The sequence below is a fragment of the Melospiza melodia genome, chromosome 1 (assembly GCF_035770615.1).
Source record: "Melospiza melodia melodia isolate bMelMel2 chromosome 1, bMelMel2.pri, whole genome shotgun sequence".
Lineage (NCBI taxonomy): Eukaryota > Metazoa > Chordata > Aves > Passeriformes > Passerellidae > Melospiza > Melospiza melodia.
The window spans coordinates 153665232-153675154 of NC_086194.1; the positions used below are offsets into that span (position 1 = coordinate 153665232).

General features: G+C 40.0%; 1 protein-coding gene across 5 annotated transcripts in view; it reads left to right on the top strand.

Moving 5' to 3' along the window:
- RUNX1T1 (RUNX1 partner transcriptional co-repressor 1) overlaps positions 1–9923 on the top strand; it is a 115298-nt gene that overhangs the window by 59133 nt on the left and 46242 nt on the right. For all 5 annotated transcript variants that reach the window (XM_063172613.1, XM_063172621.1, XM_063172637.1 and 2 more), the window contains 2 exons: positions 4468–4605; positions 8349–8590. In XM_063172613.1, coding sequence (XP_063028683.1) covers positions 4468–4605; positions 8349–8590 — 380 coding nt within the window. The remainder of the gene's footprint in view (positions 1–4467; positions 4606–8348; positions 8591–9923) is intronic.

Here is a 9923-nt window from a genome sequence, read left to right on the forward strand (position 1 = left end):
CTCTGTGCTGTAAAGGAGATTCAAGAATGTGTATTTCAAAATGTTTTGCTTGGGTTTGTTTTTAAATAAAAATATAATCCAAAGCAAATGCAATAGATCTCTGCATACTTGAAACATGTTTTCTGAATTTATTCTAAGTCTCTTGCTGCTCCAGAGGGTTGTGTGTATGGATTAGGACTAGACCATTATTTCACCATCTTTCTCCATCCTGAACTGATTGCAGTGAACACTACAGAATGAGTTGCAGATGTCTCCTTTTCCTTCCAGTTTGGAGGACTTCTGGTTTCAGTTCCATTTGATCTGAACTGGGCTAAGGAGCACAGGTCTGTCATTGTTTAAAGGGATTCAGTGGAAGAAATTGTTGCACCTGAAAGAATTTACTCCCTCTGTATATACAGGCTATGCTTTTAAATGGGATGCTGTGGGATGCTGCCTGTATGAAACTTTCTGGTGTGTCCTTCCTAATTCAGGATTATTGTTTGAAATGTCAAGGTCCATATGAAGAAAAAGATAGCCAAAACTAGCTTTGCAAGTGAGGAGTCTGGTTTGACTCAAGAACATAGACATGTTTTTGAATTCAAGAAATTGAGCTATTTTAAGACATATTGAAAGTTCTTCTGAATTTCAGACAAAATTCAATGTATGTGCCTCTGTATTGTAGAACTGGAGTACGTGGACACGAAATCTTACCCAGGCAGGTTTTGATATGTTAAAATTAGAGTTTCTCCTCTTGAGAGATTCTTTCTTCCCCTACCAAATCCTCATTACCTCTGAATGTATGAATAGCAGAATGTCTGCTGAGAGTTTGTATGAAGAATGTCCATACATTAAAAGCCTCATGAAATACCATGTCTTGAAGGAAATTGGCTTGTGAATATGCCTTAAATACCATTGTCTTTAGCTTTCATATCATCAGGCTATTTGTCAACCATTACAGTAAAAAGTGTTGGTTGTTAGGCTTATTGTTTTTATTAATTAAAAAATTAATAAGGATTTGTAGAAGCTGGAGTTACAAGCTGAGTGTCAGACACCAGAAAGCTTTAAGAAGATCAGATCACAAGAACTGTTAACGCTTTTGTCAGCGGTGGCTCTGATTTGTGGTTCTCCATCACCACTTCATCCCCTGAGTGATCTGTCTTAGAGCTGCTGAGGTTCTCTGGTGCTGTGGGTGCTGTATACAGGTGCTCCCAGTCCCATCAGTCCCTCAGAATTCAGGGAGCTCTGTGAACAGGTAAAACAGTAGCAGCAAGAGCAGAATGGCTCCCACAGGGGCTTTGTTATTAGAGAGGGTGGAATAGAGAGTTGTAAAGGCTGTTCTCCTGGGTGGTGTGATGTGATGGTGTCTTCCAAGCATGTGGAAATGCTTTGTATTTTGCATTGTACTTCTTCAAAAGCCCTTTTCCCCTGCCCCCATGGAGAATCTCTGTTCTGACAAAATAATCTTGTACTCTGGCAAGAGATGTTTTGGGATGTGCTTGGAAAGAGCCTTAATATCTCCTTAAAGAAGTCAGGACTAGGGAATGTACAGTCAGAGGGAAATCTGCCTGCTGTGAACATACAGTAGGAGAGGAGGGTTTAGGGCTTTGCAAGGGAGAGAGAGAGGTAACGAAAAGGTGAGTGGTATGTAAAGCATGTTTGTGTTTATGTCTAAGAGGTCCAAAGAAAGGTAATTGGGAAAATCAAACCTAATGTTATTAGATTTAGATGAGAAGTACAGGGGTCTGTGGCTAAGTTCAGCAGTCTGCAGACTGGGTGGCAAACTGTTGGAGGTAGTAAAAACCATTTGGATCATGATAGAGTGGCAACCTGAAATTCGAGGGCAAAACCAACACGCTATTTCCCACTACCATGTTCAATTTAAGTAGCAAAACATTGCCAGCTTTGTGGGAAAGTCTCCCCCCTCTAATCTGAGCGCGTTTCTGATCAAACCTGAACTTTGAAATGCAGAGAAGGGAAGGGAGGGAGCAGGAGCCGTGCGGTTGGTTACAGCTCAGGATCGCTTCAGTTATCACCAGCTGAATTGGAGGATACAGGCTGTGCCTGCTTGCAGCGAGCAGCAGTCTGTTAGAGGAGCTCGATTTCTCTCACTCCTTCTTCCACCCACCTCCATCTCCTCTGTGCCTGTGTCTGCGCTCCCACATGCTTCAAATCTGTGTACCTGGACTGCCTTCCTTAACAGTTCAATGTGAGTGTTAGCAGAATGAAAACCAGATGGACCAGCAGTTCCCACTGTTATCTCCCCACCAGCTCTGGCAAGCCTCCCTTTCTCTCTCCTTTCTTGGCATGGGAGAAATATTTGCCTTTATTTAGGAGGGCTTGGGCTCACTGCTGTGCCTCTTTCCCTCTGTTGCAACATGAGCTGAAAGCTATTTATTCCCTTGTTGCTGAGGTTGGTTGAGGTGAGTGCAAGATGAATTCGGCTATTAAGGAAGCAATTAACATTTCAAGATGAGTTTTCATAGTTCTTTATAATAAATTAATGGCTTATTGAAGATAGAGATTTAACTCTTTTAGTATACTGATATGAAAAGGAAATACTTTTAGAATCTGTTGAGAAACCTGTTTTTGTTTTCCAGCATGTCATAATTTACTGTTGCTTGATTTGCAAATCATACCTCACTTACCTGTGTAACAATCTTAATATTTAAGGTAATCATTGTGGTTACTCTTCCCTCCACAGCTGAGGTTTACTAACCTTAGATCAACACTACAGATCCTATAAAATTGTATCTCTATTCCCCTCATCTTATTTTGGGGGTGTTTCGCTGCTCATCTTCCCCAAACTTGTCTCTAAATTCTACATGAAATTACTCCCTTTCCCTGAGAGCTGAAACAATGCCTGTAGGCATTTCAACAAAGCTTGAAGATGGCTTTTATAATTACACTACCTGACATGCTGCACCTCTGGGACTTACTACTTACTTCCTCAGTTTCTGCAATTTCAGACAGAGAAGGATTGGTATCTGTTATGTGTTAATTTTTGGGGGTATGGGGGCTGATTTGATTTTTTCCCTTTCCCTCCCCCTCCCTTTTTAAAAAAACCCCAACTTTCTCGTATTTAAATTTTCTGATAATTAAGTGTTTTGAGGCTCTTTTAAACATACCTGTTCTTTGTTAAATGTGTGCATTGCATTGAATTTCTGTTATTGTATCTCAGATCAAATTTAAGATATAATTATTTCATTGAAGTTTGTATGTTGTTAGTAAGAACAAGGAATTGTGTCACAAAGTGAAGTGACAGAATTTATAGAATGTGACGTGCTTTGAATTAAAACCACAGACTTACATGCTTGTTCATTAGCAGCAACACCTACTTGCTTTACGGAATAGTTTTGTGGAGCTCAGGAAGACTTCTCTTGGGCTGTGTATAAGTAAATAGCCCCAACTCCCCAAAGAAAGGACTGAAGAATTTTACTTATTCCCATTAGAAGCTAAGCATCATTGTACTCATCTTTTTTCAAGATGGTTTGCTAAACTCCTCGCAGGAGTGAGAAAGCCTTAATTTTGCCTTCAGCTGGTAAATTTTGCTTTGTTTTGCCCATTCTTAATAAATGAAACATATGGGCTTGGATGGTTTAAAAAAACAACTTAAGGTAGTGTCATTCAAAAAGATGTTGGGAAAAAGTGCACTTCTGTAGCTTTTATATCATGTGTGTTGTATATTTAGATCTTCAGTTGCAAGAGAAGTGTTAAGTTTTTTCCTAGTTTTGCCTTATGTTTGTTTTGTTTTCTTGGGGAGATATGTTCCTGCTTATCTTGCAGGTTTTGAGCATTGAAAGTTGTTCTTAATATGTGATGGTGCAAACTTCCATGTTTATTTGAAAATAATTGTATGTATATGAGATGATTGACATACCATTTTGGCATGTTGTGTTTATTTTTCTGGTGAATATAAGAATAGCCAGGGGCACTGTGGTAAGGTGATCCAGGGGGTGTGTGTATTTAGCATAAGTTTAACATAGAATTACAAGGAGAAGCAATGGAGAAGGCAGCAGGTGATACATAGAAGAGACATGAAGAGACCTTGTTTCAGGCAATATTCCACACAATATCTCACCGGTATTAAAGAGCTTCAGGCTTTAGTTCTGGAAGAGATGTCATAGGGGGATTTATTGTCTTCCTGTTCCTGCATCTGTTTTTTTCTCCTGGCTAGCATGTGAACCTTGAAGGGAGGTGGCGTTGTTGCAGCTCTAGGAGTGCTTGGGAGGTAGCATCTGCATGTGCTAGAAATAAAAACAAAAGATAATGCAGCAGTGCTACAAATGAGGTCTTACCATCTGTGTTGCACCTCCTTAAGTAAGGTTTAGATGATACAATTTGGGAAGAGCACACTGGAGTAGATAATCAGGTGTAATCTTTCACAGCAGATGCTGAAATGGCTCACTTCTTGCATTAGCTTTTAAGTTTTTGTCAGAGGGGGTGTGCTCGGGGAAATAAACCCGTGTGTTCCTGTGGTGTGTGTTGCAGATCGCACTGAGAAGCATTCCACAATGCCAGACTCACCTGTGGATGTGAAGACACAATCCAGGCTGACGCCTCCAACCATGCCACCTCCTCCCACTACCCAAGGAGCTCCAAGAACCAGTTCATTTACGCCCACAACGTGTAATTAGTCTTATTTTCTTACTTTTCTTCCATCTTATTTCTATTCTGCATGTCAGAAACCAAAATAGGTGAAGGGAAATGTGCATGAAGTGGCAGGAGCAACATTTGATTGTAGTGGTATAAAATAATTGAACAAAACAAAGTTCACAACAGATTAATGCATCTTTAAGGTATTAAGACATTCAGCTCAGAGTTGTGTTATTATTTCATTGACCACTTGGTCACGGTGTCAAAGAACAGTGAGCACTGACTTCCCATGTACTTAATGGTCAGGTTAGCCCTCTTGTGAGAAGGACAGAAAATCTTCTTCTCTTACATGCCATTATGTTGTTTAAATGATCCCATTCCCTTTAGTATAGAAACTTCAGGGAGTTTGTTTGTTCTTTGTTTTTAAAGTGGAGATAATTCATAATGAAAAAATACTAATCTTCCTTCTGCTTATGTTTCAGTGAAGAATTCTGATTTCAGTGCTATATAATGTCTAGTTAATATTGATATAAAACCAAAATTAAAGTCCTTTCATAATTTTTATCTAGAGGTTTCTAGTCTGTTACCACTTCCCTAAATCACTTAAGGCTGCATCTTTGTCTCAGCTTATTGATGTAAACATATAACAAACTCTACTAGTCTTGATGTATGCTGCATTCATATCAGTGTAACTGAGATTTGAATCTGGCATGTTGTCTGGACTATTCTTTTCACAGCCATGAAATGATCCACATTTCTCATAGTAAGATTTAGCTGCAAATTTTTGGGTCTCTTTTATGCTGCCTTGTAATAGTATAAACATAAGAATGTGTTTACATTTCACGTTTTAAATAAAACATCTTTAGAACAGTAGAATACATATGCCTAAACAGAATGAAGGCTGCATCTTCTATTTGTCTTGCCTAAGTCTGTTTTAGTCCCTTTCTCTCTGTTAAATGCCTTATTTAAAATTCACCTCTGTGCAGAAGGCCAGCTGGAGGCCTTTGTACTACTTATCCCAGGGAACCCTGTCCTGACAATTTATATTGAACTTAAACAGTGAGGAGGGTTTGTGCCAGCTATTCACATAAACTCACATTTAACCCAGTGACCCTGATCCTGCAAAATTTGTCTGTTTTGCTTAACTACAGCACCTGAATCATCCTGGATGGAGCTTCACACTGGAGCTGCTTCAGTCTGAAGTTAAATTGCTTCTAGGTTTTGGCAGGATCAGGTTCTTGCACCTTAAGCTTTCCAATGTGATGCCCTGCCAGCAGTTCAGGATGATCCTTGACAATCATAAAATGAATATGACAATGTTCTTTAGTCCTCACAAGGCTTCTGGATGTTTATTTGATTGAGTTCAGCACTTCAGAAGGTGTGTGAACCACAGCTTGATTTTGGGGCTCCTTATTTGAACACTAAAAGTCTAAAAAACCCTGATTTTAATTGGTTTTCACCCTGTCAGATTTTGGAGGTTGGCCTTAGCTGTTCCAGCTTGTACAATAAACAGACACTTTTATCAGAGTGTCTGTTGCATTTATTATTACTACAGTGGGAATGCCTGTAGGCCAGAAAGATCTGACTTGTTTTCTGGTCTAGAATATCTTTGTTTTCTTTGGTTTAGATGATTAAAAATTCTTGACGTGTTGTAGTTTGAAATTTTAAATGCTAAATTCTTTTGGCTTAGCAACATGGTTTTGTTTTAGAAATTATGCACAACTTTGCCAGTTGGCAAATTCAGATATTATAAGGAAAGCACTGAAATCACGGGGCTATTTAATTATTGCTTTTGTTGTGGGAGGAATCTTTATCAGCCTCTCTTCTCCCTGTATCTATCCTAGGTGATGAATTCCACACTTCTCTGCTTTCTTGATCAACCCCAGCACCCTCTGCCTAGAGCAGCTCTTTATGGGCAACAGTTGTTGGGTGGTGTCAGGGTAGATCAGCAGGACATGTTGCTATTCTTCCCAGTCCTCATTTTCTAAGTTTCTGGTAGGATGACTTCTGGCTATGTGAGTTCCTTGCAATCACAGCATATTTGTTTACTCAGATACCTCACCCCAGTGCAGCACTCAGAGCGTGGCCTGCAGCCTCACAGGGAGCTGAACTTGCTGCGGCCAGCTTCTTCCTATGTCTGCATTTACCAATCCTTGTTGTCACTAGCCCATGCAGCCAGAATAGGCAATCAAAAACTAGGAGAAAACACAAACAGAGGCTAGATAACAATTCACATAGAGTTTTCTGTAATTCCCCTGGAAAGCAGTGACTAGGGCAACAAAAATTCCTTCAAAGGTTTGTGGCAGTGATTTAAATATAGTAATAGGTAGGGATTTATATCTACTAGTATGTGTCCAACCTGAAAAAAGGACTTGCTGGCTAGAGATAAGGACAATCCATGAAGAAAATGATATGAGAATGGGATGTTTGGCTTCAGAGAGGCTGATCATTGAGAAATATTGAAAGTATTTGAAGTTGCTAGCTTGCCCTTGTTGTGTTTTTAAATAGTAAACAAGTTGAACTGATACTCCTATGCATTGTTGATTGTAGACAAGTTCCTGATTTCCTGATTTTTTTGACTGGGTTCTGAATTATTCAAAAAAAACCCCAAAAAACCAAAAAAACCAAAAAAACCATAAAATTTCTCCAGGGCTGTGGCCCATTGAATGCAGCTGCTGCTGGGTACAGTCACATGCTGCATGCCCACACCTGCCAGTGCACTGGTACACTTGTACTTCTAGGGGAGCCGCCTTTTTTCTTGCTGTTTGCTGTCATTTTAGCAAATCAGACTCAGCCTCAATGGTGTGTGTTTCGAGTGTTGCTGTTCATGCTAACCTGAGTGGAAGAGGATGTCCTCAGTTTGTTTCTCTGCTCTCTTCTAGAGAGTGGATAAGAATCAAACTGAAATCACTGCCAAAAACTCTCTGTTGTCTTGAGTATGTTTACATGCATCTCATTGCCATAAATTTTGAATGCTTAGTACTTCAGTAGTAGATAGTTATTCTCAAAGCAACCTTGCAACAGGAGGGAAATGCTTTCTTATCCTTTTCAGAGATAAGGTGCTGGCACGTGAAAGCAGAGAGATTTGCTCATGATCTCTGAGAAGTCTTCTGAAGTCTAGCTTGCTGCCCTTGCTGCAAGGCTTCATGATACAGAGCATTGGCAGCATTTGTACCTGCACAGACAACTTTGTGTGCTCCATATGTTAGCAGCTAGGGAATCTGTATTGGAAAAAATAACCTTCTCATTGGGTGGTGTAAGGTTAAAACGTGAAAGTCCTGTTTTATAAACACAGCTGTCAGTTGTGTGTACAAAACACAAGTAAAAATATTCAGAGATAAACTGAGGCTTCATGAAATATGTCTGCATGTTTTTTTCTACCCCAAAGAGCAATTTTTTTTTTGTCTTCAATCATACATGCACTCATGCTTTTTCTCTTTCCATTTCCCTCTCTCTCTTTTTAAAGTCCTCTGACAAAAGGCTGGTATTCAAATGGTGCTTTTCAGGTCCAGGAGCATTTTAAAGGGGCTGTGTGAGAGGCTGCTGCTGTTATTTCCAGTCCTTACAACATTCAGCACCAGCTACTGGGAAATAGATATAAACTGCAGACTGTCACTCTGTCTAAAGGCTAATTATCTTTGATTGTGCAACTTAATTAATTCTGAGGTCAAGTGCAGAAAACATAAGCTGATGGATTTTCCCCTCTGTCTCCTTTTTCTTTCTGTCTCTTCCCCAACCCCAATCTTTATTTTATCCTCTGTCTCTTTTTCTTTCAGTAACCAATGGCACTAGCCATTCACCAACAGCGTTAAATGGAGCTCCATCTCCTCCTAATGGCTTTAGCAATGGGCCATCCTCTTCCTCTTCCTCTTCTCTGGCTAACCAGCAGTTACCGCCAGCTTGTGGAGCTAGGCAGCTCAGCAAACTGAAGAGATTTCTTACAACCTTACAGCAGTTTGGCAATGACATTTCACCAGAGATTGGGGAGAGAGTGCGTACCCTTGTGCTAGGACTTGTGGTAAGCAAGTATTTTTTCTGTTCTTTTCCCTCTTCCTTGCTTGATGTGTTTATTTCATAAATGAATGGGTCACATGCACTGCATTCACTGTGCTTTAGGGATACCAACCATGCAAGAGTGAAGCTCCAGCTCTTGCTGACAGAGCTCACATGAGTAGCCTGACTGGCTTCCCACAAATGGCAGCTATTCCCTTCTAGGCATAGCCTTGACTATTTTTGCCAGTATATTGTTATGGTGTAATGGTGTGAGAGAGTTTTTGTCCTCTACTGGATCCTCTACCCCTAATGTAGTCATACCTTGTAATCCTGTGATGTAGTAAAATATGGTTTGACTTGCCTCGTTTAGTTGGGTGGGGAAAGGAGAGAGGCCTGCATATATGTCAATGGTTAAAAGGGTGAGCTGAGTGTGTTTGGACTGCAGTTATGCAGTGCAAAACCCTTTCTCAGTGTCATTGAACCAAACAATTATGAACCCAAAAAGGCACTGCTGCCACTTAAGTTGCTTTATTGATAAGGTTATCTCTATTTGATGGTATGGCTTAATGAAAATTTCAGCTCTTCCTTACCTAGGTCTGTCAACTTGGGCTGCCCTTTTACATGCAAACTGAAATCTGGGCCAGGGTTCTTTTTACTCCCAGTAAAGTCCTCTCTCTGGACATTTGTTGTCTCCCATGTATTTCCTTCAGCAATAATTGGATGTACTGGGGAAGATGCTATTGTGGTGCTCTAATTTACATCTGTTCTGAGCAGCTGCAGTTGCCATTGATTTCATTTGGAGCAAAGACTGACAGCACTGTTTAGCACAGAGGCTGAGGGGTGATTTCACAATCTGCTTGTATCTTCAAAAGCCTCTACCTGAGAGCAGTCGATGCTCCTTCACTTGGGTCTGTGTCAAAGGGAAGTTTAATGTAGGTAGTATAACATTAGTAACTCTTGCTCTCCATTTGTTTCCATATTCAAAGAAAATGTTTAATGGGGCTTTGCTTGTCACATGGTTCTCTTTGGAAGGGGGAACTAGTAAACAAGCTGAAGGTGGCTTTGTGAACATCCACATTCCACTGATTTTCAGATAAAAACTTCTTTCCCACTATTATTTACAGTTGATTTCTAACTTCATTTGAGATCTTAGGAGCAGATTAGGATTTTTCCTTGGGAAAATTCACATATGCTACTCCTTTGGTCAACCCTGCCAGTTTGTGGAGTTCATGATTATGACTTCATCTCTAAAGTGAAGACTTTCTTACACAGCCTAGAACATAGTAAACAGTCCTCTTTAAAAAGCAAACAGTAGAAAAATGTGAAATAAAAAAAATGTTATAAAAGGAGCTTTAACT